The following is a 26067-nucleotide window of genomic DNA, read 5'->3' as shown; positions in this document are numbered from 1 at the left end:
TGTTTATGCTTCAATTCCACAGCTATGGTTTTCCCCACAGGAAAAACACAGGAGTGTTTTTACTTTGTAAGGGTGGCCTCTGCTGCTGTTCTACTTCCAGATGCTTTGCTTTTCATAGTGTCAACTGTACAGATCACATCTTTTTGCTTAAGGCCATTTGTTTAATATGTCAGTAATATTAAGTATCCACTGTAAGGGATGTTTATTACAAAGATACGATGACAGTATCATGATTTAAGAGAATTAAAATACACAACTACAAGGGGTACCCAGTTACTCAGTATGAATCCCTGCTTTTGTTACCTTTGGACAAAACCATCCATGAGTTTAGCAGCATTACCTGTGTAGGTTTGCATTGTGTTGTTTTATTTGTTTTTGTTTTTGACAGTGCCACAGGGCTTGTGGGATCTTCGTTCCCAGACCAGGGATCGAACCCAGGCCCCCAGCATTGGCAGCTTAGAGTCCTAACCACTGGACCACCAGGGAATTACCACATTGTGTTTTCTTTTAAAGTTCTTTTGTTTACACTTATAGCTACTCTTCCCCATCCATTCCCCACCCCCCCAACCCCGCCCCTGGAATCCCTGCAACTATCAAGATGTGGTTTTTAGCCTCCCCTGACAGCTCTTTCCCTGACAGCCTCAGCTTCCTCTACCTTCCTGGATAACTTTCTGGATTCACTAAGTAGGGTCAGTGGAGGAAAGGGCTATGTGCTGACTGTATAAAGTCTTTTGTCTGATGGACCCTGAGACTTAATAGCAAACTGCAGATAAGGAGTTGAAATGGAAGTTGTTTTTAAGTCTACGAGTGCATGCACTTTTATGCTTATTAACGATTTCCAATCTAACTAATGGTGGCTATTTGTATTTCAGGTGTCGCCTTTAATGTGTAAACCTTCCTGATTCATTCTGTAGGATGGCAGAAGGCTTATTTCCTAATGATGAACTGGTTAACTGACCTAGAAAGGGAGTTAGAACTATTAGTTTACAAATAAAATTGCTTGGCTTCCCGGATGCAACAATATTTAGAACTTGGAGTATTTGAGACATGTCATGAAGTTGATGGATCATTTAATATGGTAGTGTTTTTCTTCTCACCACCTATCCCCAACACTCTTATAAAATTGAATGATCATCTTATAATCAATCTGTATTTAGAGGAAAAAATAGTAGTAGAGAGACATCAAGGTGTTCCTAATATGGGATTTCCCTGGCAGTCCAGTGGTTAAGACTTCCCTGGTGGTCCAGTGGTTAAGACTTCGCCTCCCAGTGCAGGGAGTGAAGGTTTGGTCCCTGGTCCGGGAGCTAAGATCCCACATGCCTGTGGCCAAAAAACCAAAACGTAAAACAAAAGCAATATTGTAACAAATTCAATAGAGACTTTAAAAATGGTCCCATATCAGGGCTTCCCTGGTGGCACAGTGGTTAAGAATCTGCCTGCCAGTGTAGGGGACACAGGTTCGAGCCCTGGTTCGGGAAGATTCCCCATGCTGTGGAGCAACTAAGCCCTGTGAACCGCAACTACTGAGCCGGCACTCTAGAGCCTGCAAGCCACAACTACTGAAGTCCGCGTGCCTAGAGCCCTTGCTCTGCAACAAGAGAAGCCACTGCAATGAGAAGCCTGCACACCGCATCGAAGAGTAGCCCCCGCTCACCGCAACTAGAGAAAAGCCTGCACACAGCAACGAAGACCCAACACAGCCAAAAAAAAAAAGAGGTCCCACATCAAATCTTTAAAAAAAAAAGATGTTCCTAATAAACTATTTTCAAATTCCATTTTGACTTTTACTACTGTCTGACTGTGTGGATTCTTGGGATTTTATTTTTTTTGGCTGCATCGTGTGGCAGGCAGGATCTTCGTTCCCAGACCAGGGATCAAACTCACACCCTCATGCAGTGGAAGCATAGAGTCTTAACCACTGGACCAGCAGGGAAGTCCTGACTCTAGGGATCTTAATTGGAACTCCAGTTTTCTTTTCAACCCATAACATTCTCTCCACTGTACCACTGTATGCCCTAGTTTCCTTTTCTGTCCTCTTTCCTAAGATGTCTTCTTTGGAGTACTGAAAATTAGTTTTGTCAGTCCACCTTCGCATCTGTTCGCTGAACCACTCAGCTGAATATGTACCTGGGAAATTGTATACTAATTATATTCTCCACACGATTTCTGTTTCTGTGTTCCCTCTTATGCCTGCTGTCTCACCTCTGTGACTTGAGAATTGCCACCGATACAAGGCAATAACTAATGAATAGTATTGATAGTTCATGTAGCCCCTAAAAAGAATGGGTCAGATGCTATATGCAAGAATTAGGGTCAGTAGAATTATTGTCACTAATGCTTCTTTCTTTACTTTCAGTTCCTGAGAGTGTTACCTTTCCCTGAGACAGGAATAAAAGCGGTCAGATGACGACAACAGTGTCCTTAACAACCTGGCCCCAGGTGAGCTGGGTTCCCTCTGCCCCTGCATGTATGCATGTGCATATGTACAGAAATATTTATATATGCACATATTAAAGTATACAAGTGTATATAAATATAAGTTTATATATGTTACATATGCATATATAAAATATATGTAACATACTTTTATATATATAAATATGTAAATTTGCTTTCTCATTGAGGTATAACTTATAATAAATATAACTCACTGTATAGCTCACTTTTTAAAAATATACACACCTGTAAGACCATCATTCATATTGAGACATAGAGCATTATCAGTACCTCAACAGACTCCCTCATGCACCATCCCAATCAGTCCACCCCAAAGTTGACCTTTATGGGACTTCCCTGGTGGTCCAGTGGTTAGGACTGCCCTCACTGCCAAGGGCCTGGGTTCAATCCCTGGTCAGGGGACTAAGATCCCACAAGCCGCGTGGCCAAAACAAAACAAAACAAAAAAAGATGGCCATTATTTTGACTGCTATGACAATATATTAGTTTTATTTGTTCTTAAATTTCATGTAAATGGAATCATTCAAAATTTACTTTTTTGTATCTGCCTTCTTTTGCTCAGTTTTATGTCTGTGAACTTCACCGTGTGGTTGCACATAGCAGTAGTTTGTACTTTTTCATTGCTGAATAGTTTTCCATTATATGATTATACCACATTTTATTTATTCATTCTACCGTGGATGGACATTTTGATTGTTTCCAGTTTTCGACGACTATGAATAAGAAGGCAGCGAACATTCTTGCTTATGCCTTTTGATGAACACATGCACTCATTTCTCTGGGGTGTATCTTTAGGAGTCAAATTGCTAGGTCATAGGCTATACATTTGGTTAGTTTTAGTAGATGCTGCCCAACAATCTTCTGAAATGGTTGTTCCAATTTATACTTTTACCAGCAGTACAAGAGAGTTCCAGTTGCTCCACATCCTTGCAAATACTTCTCATTCATTCTTGATATCATATTAGGTTTTTTTAATTGCCTTTTCTCCACTAAGGAGTGATACAGAGCACCACTTCCTATGTTTATTGCATACGTGGATGTCCACTTATGTGAAGTCGCTGTTGAGATACGTTCCCATTGTTTCTTACATTGTGTGTCATTTTTTTCCTCCAAGTTGTAGTAATTGTGGATATGAGTCCTATGTCAGATGTATGTATTATGAAATTCCTTTTCCCAGTCTGTGGCTTGCTTTTTCACTCTCTTATTAATTTATTTTTTTGGCCGTGCCTCGAGGCTTGCAGGATCTTAGTTCCCCAATCAGGGATGGAACCCGGACCCCCTGCAGTGGAAGCGCAGAGTCCTAACCACTGGAAAGCAAGGGAATTCCCACTTTTTCACTCTCTTAATGTTGTCCTTTGATAAACAGACTTTTCTCTAGCCCATCTCAAGTAAGCGGTACTTTCCTATGCTTCTCTGACCTCACTACCTCTACATGGGGGTGGGGAGTCATGGACAAATGTGAGAGCATTGTGCCTGGGGTCGTGAGAAAGGAGACAAGAAGGAGGAAGAACTTGGATGAAAGCACAATTGAGAAATGACAGGAATGTGAGCAGCCCAAATAATCAGCCAAATATATTATACGAAGTGGGAAGGGGCTCAGAGCTAAGGTAGCAGCCATATCCCGTTATATGTTAGTTTTTCTTTCATATATATATATACATTCATGCTCAGGCCCAAGCCTAGCTTCTATATTATAGTCTATTTGGAGGTCGCATATGTTTGGAAGCTCATAGTGAAGGTGTATTTTGTTCTAACTGGGAAAGTATGTGGAACTCTGGCTGGCTGTCTACCTTTAATTTTTGTCCTCTTCCTCTACACCTTCCAACTTTTACACAAAAACTTCTCAGGCACATGAGGGACCCAGTACTAAGTATACGTCCTTGTAGATGCTGTTCTCAGCCTCTCATTGACAGTTTTGACCATCACCAAAGTCCTGAGGCCCGGGATAGGAGGAACTTGTCGTTTCAGGAATCAGTGGCTTTTGAGGATATGGCTGTGTACTTCACTGAAAAGGAATGGGCCAGCTTGATACCTGCTCAGAGGGCCTTGTACAGGAGTGTGATGCTGGAGAGCTCTATGTAAGGCCTTCCTAAGAGCCTTGGCCTCTCTGCTGCTGTTCTCTCTGGGCCCTAAGAAGTTAAAGTTTCTCTTATAACTATTAACTGACCCCAAATGGCGATGTTAAGAGTTTCCAGGTACACAGAGCCCTGGAGTCTATTTGACTTCCAAGAAGGCTTTCCTTCTTTTTCCATCATAAAAGCTGTCCTCCCTCTGTACCTGCCTTAGAGGTGATTCTCTGGGTACACCAGGGCTCGAGCAATCTCTTGGTACCCTCACCCTAGTATTGAACCTCCAGATTATCTTGAGAGAACTCAGCCCCTTTGTCTCCATGTCGGAGTTGCTCCTAGGAGCCATACATCCGTTTTCCACAGTTAGAGAATTTTCCATTCTTTAACAAGGAAGGTAAAACATTTTGTTTTCCTTTAAATAGAAATTCGCCTCCCAGAGTGTCTCAGGCTTCCTTGGAAGCACTGTCCAAGATCTCCTCCCAGAACCTGTCCTGTACCTGTTTAGGGTACTTCTTGCTCAGTTCCCCCAGGGTTACTCTCCTTGCCGAGACTGCCGAGACTGACCCGTGTGACTCTGCTCTTCATTGTGTTGTTTCTTCTTCCCTTCAAGCAGCATCGTCCACTTCCAAACTAGCTCTGATCTCTCATCTTGAGCAAGGGAAAGTGTCACGTTTCACCCAGCCCCAGGGACCCCTAAGCAGGAGGAAGAGGAGAGCAGTTTCTACGGGTGAGTTAAACAAGGAATGCCCTTTGTTTTTATTTGATTAAAATGATTAAGTGTGTTCTCTCTGCCCAGCATCATGGAGTGTTTGGGATCCTTAATCACACTGTTTCTGATTGGTCTGTTTTTCATCTATTTAAATGGAATATGCAACACCGGGCTTCAGTGTCTTACATACTAGGATGATTTTATCCCTGGGGATATGTGGAATGATTTTTCGAAGTACTTTACTGGTTATGTGTGATAACCATTTACCAGTTTCTCCCAGTTTTACAAAAATGATAAACTCAGTGCAAGTATTATCTTGTCAACTAATCAACAAAACAAATAGAAAAAATTATTTTTGCTTTTCATAATTATTAATAAGTTAAACATTTTTTAAAATTTGATTCTTATTTTATTTTGGAGTACAGTTAATTTACAATCCTGTGTTACTTTCAGGGGTACAACTAAGTGATTTAGTTATACGTATCCATATACCGATTCTTTTTCAGGTTCTTTTCCATATAGGTTATTACAGAATATTGAGTAGAGTTCCCTGTGATGTACAGTGGGTCCTTGTTAATGATCTATTTTATATGTATATTAATGTGTATATGTTAATCCAAACCTCCTAATATATCCCACCTGCCCACCTTTCCGCTTTGGTAACCACACGTTTCTTTTTTAAATCTGTAGTCTGTTTGGGGCTTGTCAGGTAGTTCATTTGTACCAATTATTAGATTCCCCCTTACGCTTCACCTACCCAGGCAGATGGCAACTCCTGCAAAACCACTCTGCTGAGGGTTCGTCATCCGTACGTGGGGAGACTCTAAGGAAGGAGGCTGGAGGTGGGGACCTTACTGCTAGGAGACTTGGAGACTAGGTGACTTGTCAAAGCTCTTCGAGGCCAGCGGGTCCACCATCCTTTGGGTGCACTAGGCTTGGTTAAGCTGTAGGGGGGCCCGCCTGGATCTGGTGATGGTGGTCCCATGCAGAGGGGACCAGGCACTACAGGGCCAGCGGGAGCGCATTTGCTGGTACATCCTCCCCAGCTCCCTCAGCCCCAGGACCCTCCATCCTTGGGACCCAAGCCTGCGCAGGCTCCAGGGATGTGACATTAGCTCAGGTTACCAGGCCTGAGGGGAATATAGTAGGCATTTCTTTCCTTCTTCTTTTTGTTTGTTTGTTTGTTTGTTTCTAATTTAACTTTTAGGTTATATTGGAGTAGAGCTGATTTACAATGTTGTGTTTATTTTAGGTGTAGAGCAACTTGATTCAGTTATACATATCAATATATAAATTCTTTTTCGAATTCTTTCCCCATTTATGTTATTACAGAGTGCTGAGTAGACTTTCCTGTGCTATAGAGTGGGTCCTTGTGGATGACATATTTTCTATATATATGAGTGTGTGTATGTTAATGCCAACTTCCTAATTTATCCCTCCTGCTCACCCTTCCCCTTTGGTAACCATAAATTTCTTTTTGAAGTCTGCGAGTCTGTTTCAGGCTTGTGAAGTAGTTCATTTGTGTCAATTTTTAAATTCCACATGTAAGTGATATCCTATGATATTTGTCATTCTCTGTCTGACTGAGTTCACTTAGAATGATCACTTCTAGGTCCATCCATATTGCTGCAGATGGCATTATTTCATTCTTTTTTTTTTTTTAATGTCTGATGGATACTCCATTGTGTATATCAACCACATCTGCTTTATCCATTCATATGTTGATGGACATTTTGGTTGCTTTCATGTCTTGGCCATTTTCAATAGGGCAATGAATGTTGGCGTGCATGTGTCTTTTTTTTTTTTTTTTTTTGCAGTACGCGGGCCTCTCACTGCCGTGGCCTCTCCCGTTGCGGAGCACAGGCTCCGGATGCACAGGCTCAGCGGCCATGGCTCATGGGCCCAGCCTCCTCGCGGCATGTAGGATCTTCCTAGACCGGGGCACGAACCCGTGTCCCCTGCATCGGCAGGCGGACTCTCAACCACTGCGCCACCAGAGAAGCCCCAGTGTCTTTTTGAAATAGGATTTTCTGCGGATATACTCCCAGGAATGGGACTGCCGGATCATTTGGTAGCTCTAGTTTTAGTTTTTTAAGGAACCTCCATACTGTTCTTCACAGTGGCTCTTAACCAATTTCCATTCTCACCAACAGGGAGGACGGTTCCCTTTTCTCCACACCCTCTCCAGCATTTATTGTTTGTAGACATTTTGATGATGGCCATTCTGACTGGTGCGATGTGATAGCTCGTTGTCATTTTCATTTTCATTTCTCTGATAATTAGCCACGTTGAGCATCTTTACATGTGCTTTTATTTTCTTTTTCCCTTAAACAGTGTGAGTAAAAGTTATCTCTTGAAATGGGCTTCTGGAAAGTCTTCCCGTTTTTGAATTCTTCTTCAATGACCTACCCCAGGACATTACTTGAGGGCAGGTATCACTTAACGCCCCTCAGGCCTTGTGAACATTAAGTGCCCAGCAGCACCGGGTTTATAGCTGTTGTTACAGGAAGCGGCCACAAGGCGGCAGGATTTCTTCATGCTCCAGTGCGGTGACTCAGGCAGCCAGAGCCTTAGGGAAGGTTGTGTTCCTGGCTTGTAAATGAGAGGGGAGTGTGCCAGCACAAAGACTCAAGGGCTTGTGCCTCATTCCTTCTTCCCCCTTACCCTGGCAGATGGCAACCCCTGCATAACCACTCTGCAGAGGGTGCTGTCGTCCGTACATGGGGCTACTCTAAGGAAGGAGGCTGGAGGTGGGGACCTTACCACTAGGGGACCTGGTGACCAGGTCCCTTGTCAACGCTCTTTGAGCCCAGAGGGTCCACCATCTTTTGGGTGCAGTAGGCTTCGCTTAGGTGTAGGAGGGCCTGCCTGGATCTGGTGATTGTAGTCCCACCTCTAGGGGACAGGGCACTCTGAGTCCGGGCGGGGCTCATTTGTTGGGACATCCTCTCCCCGGCTCCCTCCGCACCAGCGTACTCCAGCCAGGGGACCCAAGGCTGCTCAGGCTCCAGGGATGTGACACCAGCCCAGGTCACTAGGCCTGAGGGGAATAGAGTAGGCATTTCTTTCCTTTTTTTGTTTTGTTTTGTTTTTCATTTAACTTTTACTTTAAATTGGAGTTGAGTTGATTTACAATGTTGTTTTTGTTTTAGGTGTACAGCGAATTGATTCAGTTATAGATATCCATATGTCTATTGTTTTTCGAATTCTTTCCCCATTTAGGTTATTACAGAGTGCTGAGTAGAGTTCCCTGTTCTGTATAGTAGGTCCCTGTTGATGATCTATTTTATATGTGTGTGTGTGTGTGTGTGTGTGTGTGTGTGTGTGTGTGTGTATGTATGTTAATGCCAACCTCCTAATTTATCCCCCCTGCCCACCTTTCCCCTTTGGTAACCATAAATGTCTTTTTGAAGTCTGCGAGTCTGTTTCTGTTTTGTCAAGTTGTCATTTGTATCAATTTTTACATTCCACCTATAAGTGTTATCCTATGATATTTGTCTTTGTCTGACTGTGTTCACTTAGTTTGATCACCTCTACGTCCATCCATTTTGTTACAGATGGCATTATTTCATTTTTTTAATGGCTACATCATATTTCATATATATGTACACCACATCTTCTTTATTGAGCACCTAACGTGAGCCAAGTATTATTGTGTGGAGTTTATATGCTTTTTTTTTTTTTTTTTTTGAGTTTATATTCTTTATCTCAATGGCATAATAGCTCTGTGCAGTAAGGGGTTATTATTGTCACAATTTTTTTTCCCATAAATAGATTTATTTATTTATTTATTTATTTAGCCTGTGTTGGGTCTTCGTTCCTGCACGTGCGCTTTCTCTAGTTGCAGCGAGCAGGGCCTACTCCTCGTTGCGGTGCACAGGCTTCTCACTGTGGTGGCTTCTCTTGCTGCGGAGCACAGGCTCTAGGTGCACAGGCTTCAGTAGTTGTGGCCCGAGGGCTCAGTAGTTGTGGCTCACGGGCTCTAGAGCTCAGACTCAGTAGTCGTGGCACACAGGCTTAGTTGCTCTGGAGCATGTGGGATCTTGCTGTGTCCCCTGCATTGGCAGGCGGATTCTTAACCACTGCACCACCAGGGAAGTCCTATTGTCAGAATTTTACGAATGAATACATGGGGGTTTACTGAGAGGTTTGAATTCATATTCAGTGAGTATGTCTCCACGTGTGACCATGGTTGCACCACTTTCGTTTTTCATCTACCCCTATTGCTGCCTTGTGCCCCACTCTAGGTTCTTGAGGTAGGTATCCCAGGCTTCTCTCTCTTCACTACTCCTGGCCCTGCTGCTGAAAGACCTCCCGTGACCTGGCTCCCGTACACGGAGCCTGTGGAAGGGCCAGTCGCAGCCTCTGTCTTCCCTTCCATACTCAGAACTGAAGATCTTACTCAGAGGCCTTACTGGTGAGGAGTCAGACGCTCACAGAAAATAATAGGAACAAAAGACAGAAAAGTTGGGGAAAGCAACTATAGAGTTTATCACAGCCTGGCGATGGGGAAGGAGGCTAGAGAACCATGTTGGCTGGCAGTCGATGTTACATAAATGAATATGTATGTGAAGATCTGATCGTTTATGTAGCAGAGCCAACTGTTGAGATAGGCATGTATGACAAGAAGCTGATAGCTGCTTGGACTTGCTAAAAATTGAATTAATTTTAAGCAATACAGTGTTTAGTGAGAAGTGGCTGTGCCTCAGTATATTTCCAATGCCAAGAATATGCTGGTACCTAATTAGGCACCTGAGTCTTGTGCCACCCTGTGATAGAATCTGCACTGCATGCCATCCGTGCCAGGAGAACCAACCACCAGTCCAGCAACTGGAATGGAGGAGAAGCCCTCAAATGGACACTATAAGGTGGAGGGTTATTGAGATAATACCTGAAACAATGTCCTGAGAGCACCATGTTGCTGGATTTGACTTTAATAAAGTTTTTGCTCCAGGCATATTGATACCTCAGAAAAGCGTGTGTAATTATAACAAAATTAGAAGTTTATTTTTTCTTTATTGAGTGTTGTAGTACAGTGGGAACCGACACAGCAAAATTTGTTAACATTGCTGGAAAGTGGGTTATGTCCTTCTAAATTTCACTGCATCTACCAACTTGTAGGCGATAGGGATATGGTACAACCAATTTAAATTTTATATTTTAAAATACCACTCAGAAATGTTTAACTTCATATGATGATTTGAGCACAGACATCCAACTCTCTAATTCCCCATCCTTGTGACTGATCTTGTCCTGAAAAGAATACAAAAGAGAAGAGAACAAATAGCAATATACTACCTTTTGCCTCAGTTCTTAAGGACTTTTCTTCATTCTTAAGGACTTGTGTAGAAGGATCTGAATTGATCCTGAGGGATGACTCAAAGCCTTTTCTGAGAAAGTTTCTGTTTCTTAGGCAGCAAGTAGAGGAGATTTGAGCAAGGTTTTATTAATGTCCCTGAGTTTGGAGGAGCTAGGAGGGCATGCTGAGTGACTGTTGAGGGACCAGATGAGAATGTCAGTATTTGTTGCAATAGCTCAGTAGTAATAGAAACTCTATTAAACATTAAACAAAGCCAAAGATGGATGGGTCTTCTCTCTAACTATCCTATTCTGAAGAATAGGACAAAGAAGGAAGGTACACACAACATGGCCGGATCACAGGGCTTCTCGGTCAAAGATAAAACTGATAAAGCCAGTACCTGGTGGATTGGCATCATCAAATGTGAGAGACACTCTGTAGGTTCCCCTCAATTCCTGAATTCTGGTCGATCTTCGAATGGGAACGTTGACTCGTATCAAACAGTCCTGGAGCTTACTGTCTGCGGGGAGGACCGCTCACACGGGCAATGAGCTCATATTGCCATTCACCAAAGAGTCACTTATTCTCTCTGCAGGAGGGTTATTCTTCACACTCTGTTGAAGCCAGGCTTGGCCATGAGACTTGTTTTGTCCAGTGCAAAGTGACCCTGACCCAGCCTCATGCACAGCATCCCATTCCCTTTGAGTAGAATGCCTCCCCTTCCCGAGTTGCCTACTTAGAGAGCTGCTACTCATCCCAAACAGTCAGCTGGCTCAGAAGCCTTAGCCCACCTCTTCAGGCAGGTGTCGAAGCAGCCTGCTCATTCCTTTATGATAGCTCTAGTCATATTATTCATTTCCACACCTTCTCTCTCCCACCTGGAGATCCTTGTGGGCAGAGGATAATGTTCTAGTCATCTTTGTCACCCTGGCCCCTTACATAGTTCATGTCACGTAGGAGATACTTAATAAATCTTGGATCAAGAAGTGAGTGAGTGAAATGATTTCTGCAATCAGTAGTTACAGCAAATATTGGACAGTTCAAGTGCGTCAACATTCATTTATTTGGCAGGCATTTATTAAGCTCATTCTTTGTGCCAACCATCGTGATAGGTGCCAAGATTACATTTGTGAATAAGTTAGTCATGGCATCTGTCCTCATAGTGCTTAGGAAACCTACAAGAAGATAGACAGCCATATACAGTGGAAGGCAGGAGTCTGGCAAGAAATACACTTTCATGAATCCCACCCACATTGAAAGATCAGAGGGCAGAATATAGAATTGGGGTGGAGTACTTCCCTGGTGGTGCAGTGGTTAAGAATCCGCCTGCCATTGCAGGGGACATGGGTTCGAGCCCTGGTCCAGGAAGATCCCACATGCCACGGAGCAACTAAGTCCGTGCGCCACAACTACTGAGCCTGCGCTCTAGAGCCCGCAGCCACAACTACTGAGCCCGTGTGCCACAACTACTGAAGCCTGCGCGCCTAGAGACTGTGCTCCACAACAGGAGAGGCCACTGTAGTGAGAAGCCCGTGCACCACAACGAAGAGTAGCCCCCGCTCGCCGCAACTAGAGAAAGCCCGTGTGCAGCAACAAAGACCCAACGCAGCCAAAAATAAATAAATAAATTTATTTATTTTTTTAAAAAAAGGGACTTCCCTGGTGATGCAGTGGTTGAGAGTCTGCCTGCCGATGCAGGGGACATGAGTTAGTGTCCTGGTCCGGGAAGATCTTACATGCCGCGGAGCGGCTGGGCCCGTGAGCCATGGCTGCTGAGCCTGCGCGTCCGGAGCCTGTGCTCCGCAACGGGAGAGGCCACAACAGTGAGAGGCCCGCGTACTGCAAAAACAACAACAACAACAAAAAAAAGGAGTGAGGTGGGGCTTGCTCAGGTTAAGGTCTGTCCAATGCCTATGGCAAGAGGTTGTTGAATTAATGCCTGTTATGAAGCTAGGAGGCCCTAGAGGCATAATGGGCTCAGAGCCACAGATCTTCTTGGTGAGGAACAGATTATGGGAACAACTGTACTCATTTTCCTGAGTGTGTCTTAGTTCTCTCTCCACCCTTGTGAAGCCAGGACATGATACAGCAGTTAGGCAAAACCCCAGGCTGAATCAAAGCAGAGAACAGCTTCCATATGGAATGTTGGCCACGCAGGGGTGCTATTTACTTCTTCAAATCCTCATTATTTAAAACATTTCTCTTATACTCCTGATTCTGGGACTAGCCTAGGTGGTCTCTGTCAAACCGCACCTGCCAGCCTTGAAGTTCAGTGCACTTCCTCATTTTTATGCCTTCTGAGGGGGTTGCTGTTTGTGACTGGGGAGAGCAATTCAAGATACCCATTACTATGCGTTCTCGGAATTCATCCTCAGGTCTTAAATGGTGTGATCAGCTAGACAGTGTCTCCTGACCTTGAGAAGGAGCGATTGGCATTAGGAAGCACGATGAGCTGATGCTGCCCTTCACTTATTCTCTAGACTGCTGCTTGGCTCCAGGAACAAGGTAAGAGAATCATCGTAGCTTTTCTGAGGGCTCTGTGAGCAAGGCCCTGATGACGCTGGAAGAGAAGACAGCTGTCATTTGATGAGCACCCATTAGGTATTACGTTCCTTGCGTTCATTGTCTATTTAAAACTTTCTAGTAAACTTCACGAGGTAGGCATTATATCCCCATTTTATAGATGAGGAAACTGAGGCTGGTTGGGTACATTATTTGTCCAAGGTTATACAGCCCAAAGTGGTGAAATTCAGTTTTAAAACCAGGTCTGACTATCTCCACAGCTCCAAATTCTCTTTCTTCATGTGATTTGCAAGATAGAGCCCCTGCCCTTGTAGCATTTGTAACTTGCTTAGGGAGACAAGATTCCTGAAAGTATGTTTAACAAAAAAAGGTGACAGCAACTTAAACTTGATGAAAGAGAGCTACTTTTATTGACATGGGAATGGTCACAATATATTGCTAAGTAAGAAAAAGCAAGCTTGAGAATAGCAAGGTAGGCTCCAGTGGAGGCAAACAGTGAGGTGTATCGTGCCCCCTACCCGGATCAAGATAGCCCAGACGGCTTCCTCACATCTTCTGCCTGTCAGCCTCCTCCCAAGGGCCAACCACTGTAATGATTTCTCTTACTATAGGTTAGTGTAGATGACAAACAAAATAATTCAGTATCTGCTCTTTTATGTTTAGATGCTTTTACCACATTTTGTCTGTGAGGTTTATCCATGTTGTTACGTGTAGCAGAGGCTTTTTAAAATTGCTGAGTACTAGTCCGTTGCCTGAATATACCACTGATTGATGGATATTTGGGTGGCTTCAGATTTGGGGCTTTTGTAGATACTATGAACGTTCTTTTACATGCCTTTTAACTGACCTATTCATGTATATCTCTTGAATATCTATAGGTAGATAGATACATTTATATAATTTTATATTAATTATTATATGAGTGGAATTGTTGCATCATACAGATTAGGCATATGCTTGGCTTTGACAGATACTGCCAAAAGTTTTACAAAATAGTTGTAATGATGTATCCTGCTTCCAGCAGTGTATGAGAGTCTTAGATGCTCTGCAGCCTCCTCTTCATAGTCTTTTCTAGTTCCCCGAACACGGATCGAACCCATGCCCTCTGCATTGGAAGCACGAGGTCTTCATCACTGGACCACCAGGGAAGCCCCTGGGTAGTCTTTTTAATATTAGCCATTCTGGTGTTAGTATAGATGTAACATATTGTGGTTTTAATTATATTTCCCTAATGACTAATTATGTTGAGTACCTTTTTCATATCCTTTTTGGCCATTTGGCTATTCTTTTTGTGTAGGTAGTAGCATTGGGGTGAGGGTTCTAACTGTGCCTGCAGGGGCTGGCATGGTTTGAACTTCCACTGGCACCAGGAGAGGGAGCCCCCAGGGTTTCTTACAGGCCCGTCGAGGTGTGGAGCAATAGGAGAAGAGGGAGGAAAGAGGCTTGAAAGCTGTTAGTGATCAAATATCAATAATGAAGTTAAACTCTTTATTACAATGTTGCTCAGATCTGTGGTGATAAGATAATAAATCTGAAATAGCCAATACTCACCTCGTTGCCTACATTTGGAACACAAGACAAATAAGTATGAAAATGAGATACTGGTTATCTTAACCCTTTGGTCTGGGCCAGGGAACTAGCCTTTAAATGTGGTGTGTCCTCCTTGGCTGAGCTGTGACTGTTTTACTGGTGAGAACTAGTGGTAGAATTTCAGGAAAAAACATACAGTCGTGACATAAGCATGGATCCTTGACTCCTCAGATAGCACTAAGCTTAAAGAATATGTCTTATGTAAGTTATTTCTTCTCAATTCTCACAGAGACTGTGGAATAGGGAGGGAAGGCATCATTTTATATTTGCTTTTATAAGGAATATAAATGTGAATTAGCTCGCCCGTAGTTACTGCTTTCTGGAGCAGTAATTTCAGACAAGGATTTTGAAATACGAGGTCAAAGTGTATTTAAACGTTTTAATAATGATTTCATCATTTTAACATTAAAGTACATGCTGACCATAAGGTGGTTTACAGCCTCATCCCTGGTCATGTGCCTTGAGTCTAAATTTTCTCTGACCTGCCATTAGAGACAAAGTTTAAGAATTACTGCATAAGGGATGCAACTCTTAATAAAACAAGGTCCTAATGTTCCAGAAACAAAAGGAGCCACCTGGAGGGTGCAAAGGGCAGTGGGACTGGCAGACCCTAACTCGCCCCTCTATAATTTGTTGTCTTTCCCTGAGAGTTACTGAATTTTCTCCTCTTTGACAGTGTGTCTGACCCCTAGTTTACTCAGATATGGTTCCTCTCTAGCCAAGGCAAGGACGAAAATCCATTTTACAATTTTCCCCAATTCCATGAGTGGTAGAGCCTAGATTTTGAGGCTTACTTTTTCCATCTATAAAATGGAGACTATAACAGCTACTTGTGGGGCTATTATAAATACTTTTTAAAAAATTAAATGCACATGAGAAAACCTTGCACTATACACCTGATCATTGTGGGTGCTCGGTAAGTGTAGCTAATTACTCGTTGAATTCATCCATTCTGGAAGTTGATATAACTGATATAGACTCCGAGCTTCCTTTAGGCAAGGGTGACTAACCCCCTGGCTTGCTCCGTACTGTCCCAGCTTTAGCACTGAAAGTTTAGCATCCCAGGAAACCCCTCCTCAGGACACAAAAAGTCCCAGTTTTTGGTGATGGATGTAGATGTCTGGGGGAGAATATAGAACCCCACAGGGCTACATGAAAAATAGGGGCCGAAAGCAATGCTATTTTTAGTGTCAGTTGGATACGGAGTAGATTATCTGCCTTCTGTAGTTACTGTTGCTTATTTTTTCCCCTTACCATTGATGCAGGCAACCATGATTTATGGTTCACAAAAATGGAGCATTCATTGTAACATCACTCCAAATGATGTGACTTAAACGTCCACCTTAAGTGTGTTGTAATCAGGAGCACTAACAGTCTATTTTACATTTTGCTTGTGAATTAACTATTGGACTTTGTATTGAGATAGTGCTAGTTTAATTTTTGGCACTGAATATCATGACCATGTTTTCTAAGAGTTCAGATAATGAAAGCAAGAGTGATTATCCTACCAATGCCAGTATGACACAGACATCACTGAAAAAGAAGGCTAAGTGACTTATTTTTTTATTGAAATATAGTTGATTTACGATGTTGTGCCAGTCTCTGCTGTACAGCAAAGTGACTCAGTTATACACATACATACATTCTTTTTTTTATATTCTTTCCCATTATGGTTTATCCCAGTAGATTGGATATAGTTCCCTATGCTATACGGTAGGACCTTGTTGTTTTTCCATTCTAAATGTAATAGTTTGCATCTACTAACCACAAACTCCCAGTCCATCCCTCTCCCTCTCCTCTTCCCCCTTGGCAACTACAAGTCTGTTCTCTATGTCTGTGAGTCTATTTCTATTTTGTAGATAGGTTCATTTGTGGCATATTTTAGATTCCACATATAAGTGATATCATATGGTATTTGATAATATCTAGTTGTATCCATTTTGCTGCAAATGGCATTATTTCTTTCTTTTTTATGGCTGAGTAGTATTCCATTGTATATATGTACCACATCTTCTTTATCCATTCATCTGTTGATGGACATTTAGGTTGGTTCCATGTCTGGGCTATTATGAATAGTGCTGCTATGAACATAGGGAGGCATGTATCTTTTCGAATTATAGTTTTGTCCAGGTATATGCCCAGGAGTGGGATTGCTGGATCATATGGTAATTCCATTTTGAGTTTTCCGAGGAACCTCCATACTGTTTTTCATAGTGACTGCACCAACTTACATTCCCACCAACAGTGTAGGAGGGTTCCCTTTTCTCCACACCCTCTCCAGCATTTGTTATTTGTAGACTTTTGAATAATTAGTGATGTGGAGCATCTTTTCATGTGTCCGCTGGCCATCTGTATGTCTTCTTTGGAGAAATGTCTATTAATGGCTTCTGCCCATTTTTCGGTTGGGTTGGTTTTTTTCGGCTTTTTTTTTTGAGTTGTATGAGCTGTTTGTATATTTTGGAGATTAAGCTCTTGTCAGTTGCATCAGTTGCAAATATTTTCTCCTATTCCATATGTTGTCTTTTCATTGGTTTCCTTTGTTGTGCAAAAGCTTGTAAGTTTGATTAGGTCCCATTTTTTTTTTGCGGTACGCGGGCCTCTCACTGTTGTGGCCTCTCCCATTGCGGAGCACAGGCTCTGGACGCACGGGCTCAGCAGCCATGGCTCACGGGCCCAGCCGCTCCACGGCATGTGGGATCTTCCCAGACCGGGGCACGAACCCGTGTCCCCCGCATCGGCAGGCGGACTCTCAACCACTGCGCCACCAGGGAAGCCCCATATTATTATTTTTAAATTAAATCTAGGTAATATCTGTTTAAGTAGTCCTATTACATTTCTGTTATCTTTTTAAGCAATCTTACATTTATATAGCTTAAGAATATACAATGATATAGTTTATATAAATATCCAATAAAGAGTTTAAATAAATTACTATATGAGAGGAGAGAAAGAAACCAAAATTTTGTTATATTTTTCTCACATATTTTTCATTGCTACTAATTACTATTGCTAAGTAGTCCTATTTTTGTTTTGTTTAAATAATAGACTTTATGAAACAAAAATAAATAATATAGAATAATAGATAATATAATATGACATCTGTTTATATATTTTTATGTTGAAGTAATAGCACATATATGTATAATAATTTGTTATATATTATGTTATTATGAGACTTTTTGGTATGATAGAGCCCTTTTTTGTTTTGTTTTTTTTTTTTTGCTGTGCGGGCCTCCCACTGCTGTGGCCTCTCCAGTTGTGGAGCACAGGCTCCGGATGTGCAGGCTCAGCGGCCATGGCTCACGGGCTCAGCCGCTCCGCGGCATGTGGGATCTTCCTGGACCGGGGCACGAACTCGTGTCCCTTGCATTGGTAGGTGGACTCTGAACCACTGTGCCACCAGGGAAGCCCTGATAGGCCTCTTTTTTTGACCTGGGAGCCCTTTTGTCCTAGATCGACTCTCTAAGCGCTTGGCCCTCCTACCTGTATGCCTCAACTTTTACTATAATAATGTCATGGAACAAACTTCTCTAAGACTCAGTGATTTCCAATCGCAGCGTTTATCCTCATGCCTCTGGGGCGGCTGGGTGTGACTCCAAGCAGTGAGTTGGGCTCAAGTCTGTCCCACGTGTCTCATTCTAGGGCTCAGACTAGAGGGTAGTGGCTACCCAGGGCTTGTTCTTTACATGGTGAACCCCCAGAATGAAAGCCAAGTGATGCTGCACAAGCAGATATAATGCCTCTACTTGCTCACATTCTAACGGTTATGGTGAGTCCATGGCCAAGCCAAACGACAGTGGCACAGACACATGCTCTGCTCACAGCAGGGCGAAGGGGAGTGAATATTTGCTGAGCGATAATCAAAGCAATGCCAGCCCCCTGGGAAGAGCTTCCTGTGGGCCCCACTCAATGACTTCTATTTACTGCCCATCGACTGTCCCTTTTTGCAAGTGGGGCTGTGAAATACGTAATTCTTTTGGCTGAATACACTGCTGCCCTCTAAAATACAGGGGTTCAGTGAGTGAAGATAAAAAGAGAAAATGTAAACTGGATGTTAGCCACAAAGGAAGCTTCTTTCTTATTCATTCATTCCTTCATTCATGGATTCAACAAATGTTTTTGAAAGTTTGTCATGACACAGGCTTTGTTCTGGATGATGTAATTTATATGAACCCATTATGTGGTTGTAGGAATCCAGGGAGGTGGGCTGGGCAGGGATGATGGTTCTTATTTGTCAGGCGAGGAACGTGAAGCCATTGGAGCAGAGTTGCTTTACTGAGTACCCATAATTGGTGAGCGGCAGATTCATTATTGAACCCCAGTCTTCTCTCTTATTCCTTTATTCAAAAGAATTTACTGAGCAGTTACTTGGTGCTAGGCAAGTGGACACAGAAGGCCCAGAATGGTCCCTTCCTCTAGGGAGTCCAAGGTCCACGAGAGAGACCAACAAGGTAATAACTTCAGGGAACATGCTGTGCTGGGTCTTCAGAATAGAGAGGATTTGGGGGTGGGGGTGAATGGCGGTGGAGGTGTGTCCGGTTAGAAATGAGTGTATCAAGAAAAGGCTTTGAGGGACTTCCCTGGTGGCGCAGTGGTTAAGAATCCGTCTGCCAATGCAGGGGACACAGGTTTGAGCCCTGGTCTGGGAAGATCCCACATGCTGCGGAGCAACTAAGCCTGTGTGCCACAACTACTGAGCCTGCACTCTAGAGCCCACGTGCCACAACTACTGAGCCCACGTGCCACAACTACTGAAGCCTGCGTGCCTAGAGCCTGTGCTCTGCAACAAGAGAAGCCACTGCAATGAGAAGCCCATGCACCACAATGAAGAGCCGCCCCTGCTCGCCACAACTAGAGAAAGCCCACGCACAGCATCGAAGACCCAATGCAGCCAAAAATAAATTAATTAAAAAAAAAAAAGGCTTTGAGATGGAGGGAACTGCACTTAAGAAGGTTTAGAAATGTGTAAGAGGCCTGAGAGGTCATCAGAAGTCAAACGCTGAAGGACCTTGAAAGCTATGCTGAGGAATTTGCATTTAATCCCAAGAGTTATGGGGAGCAGGCCAGTGGCAGGTCCACATTTACATTTTTGTAGTGATGTGCAGGATGGATTGGAAGGAGCAAAAGCAGGGCCTGGGAGTCCCTCCAAGAGTTCTGTGAGTGAGACAAGAGTTTGGGTCAAAGAAGTGGCAGTGAGAATGGATAGGAGAGAGATTCCAGAATCATTTAGAATGGTCATTTAGACGTGGGAGCCAAGAAAGAGGAGTTGCTTAGCTCAGCAGTTCTCAGCCTGGCTGTGTTTTAGCATTAATTATGGTGCTTAAAAAAATGGATAGATTCTCAAGCCTTGGAAATTTTGATTTAGTAAGTCTGAGTTGGAATGAGACATGGAACCATACCAAGGAGTGGGCCAGTTGTGGGAATTCCCTGGTGGTCCAGTGATTAGGACTCCTTGCTTCCGCTGCAGGGGGCATGGGTTCCATGCCTGGTCGGGGAACTGAGATCCCGCAAGCGCAGGGCACAGCAAAAAAAAAAAAAAAAAAAAAATAGTACCCAGTTGGGCAGCTGTCTGCGGTACCAATTTATAAGGAGCTCTAAAAGTCATTAGAGCAAATTGTAAGTCTGACTCCTCGGGAACGGTTAAGGTGAAGATAGATTCACTCCGCGATGAAGTAGGAAGCTCTCTCTGGTGGAAATAGTAAAATATTCCTCACTAGCACCAACCTGTCTCAGTTGAATGTTTCTCACTTGCAAGCTCCACTGTGTAACCAGAGGCCCTACCAGTATCCTGGGAGCAGCCAACTCTCAAGCAGCCCAAGTTCTGAAAGTAAATACTGCCTGGAGTGCTGTTTCCTAGAAAGGAGGGATTTATTGGTTGTCTAAATTTAATATAACTTCATAGGATTTCAGAGCTGGAAGGAATCAGTGTCAATTAGGAGTTAGTGAAGAAAGGGAAGGCAGGAGTCTAGGCAGGATCTTGTGCAAGGCAGGTGGATGATTGCAGAGCCCACGTGCGTCCTCAGCTGGATAGCTTATCTGCTTCCTCAGCTGTGGTCATTCCTGGACACTGCTCACGGTCATTCTGGGTTGTAAAAGTGGCAGTTGTTCATTTACGAATGGAGTTCCTACATTCGCCATCTGGGTAGTTGATCCTTCTCTGAGCAGAGTATCAGGTGAACAGAATGGTGCTGAGCTTGGGAGTCGGGCTTCAGAATGTAGGGTTTTCACTCCCTGTTCGTATGTGACCCTTCACTTGTCTGGACCAGGTCCTGGAACAGCTTTTCCCAAGGGTGTCCCATGAGTCCTGAGAGGTGACTCCTCTGAAAAAGAGTTCTACATCCAGTAAACCTGGGAAAAACTGGGCACTATCCTCCTGTCTCAGAAAATCTCAACATATATTAGCATCAAAGGCTCTGGCAAGTCCTATTGCCAAAAACAAAAACAAAAAGCAAAGAAACTGTGCTCAGTGTTCTCAAACTTGACCAACAAAATCCCTGCCTTTAAAATTCCTTTTCTATATAACAGATACATTCTGTAGAAGACCACAAAGCTCTTTGAAAACATTAAAGAAATGTCTCTGTTCTACTCTCAAGTACAGTGTTTTTCAAACTATACTCAGTAGTGGATGTTAGGGAAATAGAGTGATTAGAGACCACCGTTAAAAATAATTAAGATGGGGCTTCCCTGGTGGTGCAGAGGTTGAGAGTCTGCCTGCTGGTGCAGGGGACACGGGTTTGTGCCCCGGTCGGGGAGGATCTCATATGCCGCGGAGCGGCTGGGCCCGTGAGCCATGGCCGCTGAGCCTGCGCGTCCAGAGCCTGTGCTCCACAACGGGAGAGGCCACATCAGTGAGAGGCCTGCGTACCACACACACATACACACAAAAATAATAATAATTAAGATGGAATAGAATAGAACATATTGGAGTGCACTACGTGTAACAGTGATTTATAAAACTTTGTTTTAGTTACGTTTGTACGTGTATGTTTGTGTAAAAGGTCATGACAAAGAATGTACATCTTATGTGGGTTGCAGTCAGAAAAGGAGGCTCAAAAGACCACATCGTCTCCCCAAACATCTGGAGAGAACACAAAAAAGTTTGTACTGTCTGTCCCTCTCCCCCTTCCTCTACATTCCTCAGCCAGCACTCAGATTCTCAGTTCTCGCCGTCCTCCCTATGCACAAATAAGCTCTGGTTTTCAGCACCGCATCCTGCCTCCTGTTCCTGGCTTATCGATTTCTTCCTCTTTCTCACGTGCTCTAGCAAATAGACTTTGGTTTACTAAACTACTAACTGACTATCTGGCCTCAGGAAAGTCACTTCAACTGCCTAATCCTCAGTTTCCTTATTTGAAAAATGGTGGTAATAAAATTTCTCTCTTAGGATTGCTTGTGATGATGAAATGAAATAACCTCTGGAAAGCATCTGGAACAAGATAAGGACTGAAAAAAATACTTTCCTTTCCATCTGTTGTAGCCCCAGCACACACACACACACACACACACACACACACACACACACAAATTTAAGGAGACCCTCTTAAGAAGCACTGTCATCAGTGACAACCTCAAAGCATTCTGTAGCAGGGAACTTCTGGGAACATACCAGTTTTTGTCCATCTAATGTGGTTTGTACTAGTTTCAATCTTGGAGGGTAATATTTTAGCCTGGTTTTCAGATTCTCTGAGTCCTACTGCTGACACTATCCCCACCTCCACCTTCTTGCCTGCAGGCTGTTAAGAATCCTGAGATACAACGTTGGGCTGCTTAGGGACACTGGTCTCAAAGAGGTCCAGGCACTGGTAGAAGGTCACTGAGCTGTTTACAGAGGGGCCAGCCCCCAATTCCAGGGCTATGGGCTCCAAGCCCAGTCTTCTCTCCAACAAGGAGCATGAAGACCCCGGGGACACAGGGCCCTGCGTTTGCATCCTTAGCAGAGAGGTTGGTATCAGTGGCTTACTGCAGCAACTTAAACACTGATTAGTTCTCAAGGAGAAAACCTGTTCATCGTTAATGATCTTAAGTGGTCAACGGATTCTCCTCCCGTGTTTCCTTCCAAATCGCCCTTGGGGACTGGGCCCAAGCAAGGCTATGAGGTGCCAGAAAAGTTGTCTTTCTGAGGCTTTGCAGGGGAAAGCGATAGTTTGGGAGACCCTCCGCAGGAACCCCCGGGTTGCCAGGGGCTCGCAGTGCACCGCACCCCTTGGAGCAGAGATCGAGGCGACGTCCCCAGGCCTTGCGCAGCGCCTCTCGCCCCCCAGCCTCGGCTCATCACCCAGCGGACCGGCGGGCGGGGCCCATTCCTTTCTAGCACCTGGGCCCCTGCTTCAGGCGGCTGCGGCTGCTCGAGCCCGGGGCAGGGCTTTTATTGTGAAAGGAGCTCCCCCCTCCCGCGCTTTCGGGGAAGTGGGGAGGCTGGGCCGGGACTCGACGCCAGGACTTTGCAAACTCTGCAAACGTCCCTAGCTGATTGAGGAGGCTCGAGGCTGCGGGAAGGCTACCGCAGAACGACAGATCCCGCGTGTGCATTCTCCTAGACCTCCTCTAACGAAGCCTAACTTCAGAGCATCCCGCCGCGCATCGCCTGCCCCGGAATTGGCCGCTAGAAAGCTGTGGCCCCTCGGTCCGGATCCCGCGTCCCGGGAAGCCCGGAGAGCCACGGTGCCGGGGGCGGGCCGGGGCGGCGGGATGAGCTGGCGAGCAGGCTGAGCGCGCCGAGGAGCCGGTCCAGCCACCGAGGGGGACATGGTAGGAACCACGGGAGGGGACGCGCGTGTGGGGTGGGCACCCAGACAGGTGACCGTGGGAAGCGCCCCCGCTCCGGGCGCGCTGAGCCTGCGCAGCCTCCTGGGGCCAGAATTGTTCCCCGAAAGTTGCAGGAGGGCGGGTACTTAGGTCGCTGGCAATCGGCTTTTCTGCTTGCCTTGGCGGGGGGTAGGACCGTAATAAGGCGGCTTTCCTTCTGGACCTGCACACCCTGCCTGCACTGTAGCCCTCTGGCAGCGCTGCACAAACTCCATCCAATCCACAGCGCAGGGAGAGGAAAGGATTCCATGGGACACCCAAGGCAGCCTTTGGAGTCACTTTATTCCTCAGAAAAATGCGTGTGAATTCTGTATTAGCTTGTATCTTAGCCATGTTTTAATATTAAGAAGTAATGCCTTGGGACTTTCCTGGTGGCACAGTGGTTAGGAATCTGCCTGCCAATGCAGGGGATGGGGGTTCGATCCCTGGTCCGGGAAAATCCACATGCCGCAGAGCGACTAAGCCCGTGCACCATAACTACTGAGCCTGTGCTCTAGAGCCCGCGAGCCACAACTACTGAAGCCAGCACGCCTAGAGCCTGTGCTCTGCAACAAGAAAAGCCACCACAATGAGAAGCCCGCGCACCGCAACCAAGAGTAGCCCCTGTTCACCGCAACTAGAGAAAGCCCGTGCACAGCAACAAAGACCCAACACATACAAAAAAAAAAGAGAAGTAATGCCTTACACTTATTACCATAGAATTAATTTGGCCCTGGTAAAGTTCAAATGCCTGTCTCCCAGTGCCCCATTTCCCACCACCTCCTGGGACCACAGGGCAGGTATGGGAGCACTGGATGGCCTGGGGCATCATTCATGAAGCCAGGGACCTTGTGAACAGTGGCCCTTCCATCGATAAAACTCACAAACACCAACAAGCAGGAAAAATAGACCCTTTGAGAATGTGATCCGGGCAGCTTAAAGCACAGGTGCAGCCTCAGGAAAAGGGCTTCCCTCAGCACTGGCTGCTGATCAGCTCTGCTTCCAGGTAGAAGCTACATGGAGCTGCCAGCCCCCCACCCCTCCTGCAGTTCACCGTCCTTCCCGGGGGGCAGGGGCTGGTGTCAGCTACTAGGATGACTTTGAACTCTGAAGGAACCCAGAGGGGCTCTCCTGTCTGCTTCTATGGACAGCCCTCCCCCTCCCCACCCCAAGCTCATAGAGGGCAGATTGGAGCTCAGGGGAGATTCTCCTCAAGGAGCTTAGCTGTGGGGCTGGAGTTGAGAAGGTGCCCAGAGATTCCCCTGTAGGATGGATGGTCTCTGGGAGAATAGTTCCCTGTGTTCCAGGGTGTCCTGGCAGTGTCAGAACCAAAGGCAGGAGCCTGGTCACCAGGAGCGGGGCCTATGAGGCTGGGTGTGTGTGTGTATTTCACTTTACCCTTGCATAACACCTTCTCCGCAATCCTCAGAGTTTTTTGTTTTTTCCCCTCAAGGCTGCTAAAGAGGAGTTAATAATGGAATCTTAAGGTTGGAAAAGGGGAGTGATCAGAGGTACAGGAAGTGAAAAGTGTGGAGACTTTTTTTACCACAAAATTCCCTATTTGGTGGCCAGAGTGTTTGCAGAAGAGAGCACGGGCTAAGGCCACCCACTCAGGGCTGTTACTGCTGTCTACAGGAGTATTCTGTCCATGGCAGAGCCTCTCAGGCCTCCTGCGGTGGAGGCCGGTGCAGGAGGGAGAAGATACCTGCCTTCTGCTCGGGCAGCCTCTGGGCGCCAGTGGAGTGATTGCTCCACTGCCAGGGTGGGCTTCCTGTTTCCGTGAGCCAGCAGCCTCCTGGCTTCTCATCCTCAGTTCTGGGGTGTGTTAGGAAGAGGACTTGAGTCAGGATTTCACTGTGTCTGGGTCCACTTGCCAGAGAGAGGGGCCTGATGGCAGCAAAATGGCCTTGGAGATCTGAAGGTTTCCTTTGCTTTTCCCTCTGAATGAAGGGTGTTGTGGTCCAGAGGCCTGGGGGCCCAGCATTGGCAGGAACCAGTATAGGAGGAGACAGGGGACCAGGAGTCCTCAGTTTCTTCCTCTGTAAAATGAGAGATTAAACTAGATGTCCTTTGAGGTGGCATTTAGCTCCAAAAATGGATGATGCCTGAATAATTCTGAGGTTGGACCCCAGCCCTGGTGTTGACCTCTTCTTCTCATGGGTAGCTAAGAGGGTGTGAGGGCGAAGTGGTTCTCAGCACTGACTCTCAGTGCTCCCTAGACCAAATCCAAGGTGGGACCCAGACCAAGAAGTTTTTAAAAACGAAGTCTCTCTAGATGATCGCAGTATGCAGCCAGGACTGAGAACCACCAGGGCTAGAGGGCTGAGGGAACAGAAACTGCGCCTACCCAGATGTCCCTGCATCTATGGAACTGCTACTCTTTGAGATAGTCCTAAAATAGAAAGCTTTGGTGAACTTCAGCTGGGAAATGATATATGTTATATGCCCCTCTTGGAGGATCTTTCCACAGAGAAACTTCTTTTAATTCATTGAAACTGAGACGTGAACTTCCCCAGCTTGTTTGAATATTCAGTAATTCCTTAACACCATCTTATTACCAATCCAAGGTACCTAAAATGGGAAAGCCTGAGTTAGAAATATAAAAAGTCTGGAATCCTTAAATGTCTTTTTTGCAA

The 26067-nt window shown here is 45.0% G+C and overlaps 2 protein-coding genes across 3 annotated transcripts in view; both read left to right on the top strand.

The window, feature by feature from the left end:
- Window positions 1–2403: 2403 nt before the first annotated feature.
- On the top strand, window positions 2404–13045 carry KRBOX1 (KRAB box domain containing 1; the record flags this gene model as incomplete). Its single annotated transcript, XM_082663511.1, has 5 exons — window positions 2404–2439; window positions 4426–4535; window positions 4964–5019; window positions 5140–5253; window positions 12910–13045. 5 exons carry the CDS (start codon window positions 2404–2406, stop codon window positions 12945–12947), a joined length of 354 nt encoding a protein of 117 aa, XP_082519637.1. The 3' UTR covers window positions 12948–13045.
- The window catches only part of GASK1A (golgi associated kinase 1A), a 59808-nt gene continuing 46701 nt past the window's right edge, over window positions 12961–26067 (top strand). The window contains exon 1 of one of the 2 annotated variants that reach the window (XM_082662939.1): window positions 12961–13039. Coding sequence is in view for 1 of the 2 variants with exons in the window: in XM_082662938.1 (XP_082519064.1) it covers window positions 23393–23395 (3 nt within the window). In the remaining variant the exon portion in view is untranslated. Of the gene's footprint in view, window positions 13040–23118; window positions 23396–26067 lie in introns of those variants that run through there. The other variant, XM_082662938.1, reaches the window with a different exon arrangement.

This window comes from Grampus griseus (genome assembly GCF_964374135.1).
Source record: "Grampus griseus genome assembly, chromosome: 10".
Lineage (NCBI taxonomy): Eukaryota > Metazoa > Chordata > Mammalia > Artiodactyla > Delphinidae > Grampus > Grampus griseus.
This window is presented reverse-complemented; position numbering and strand designations above follow the sequence as displayed.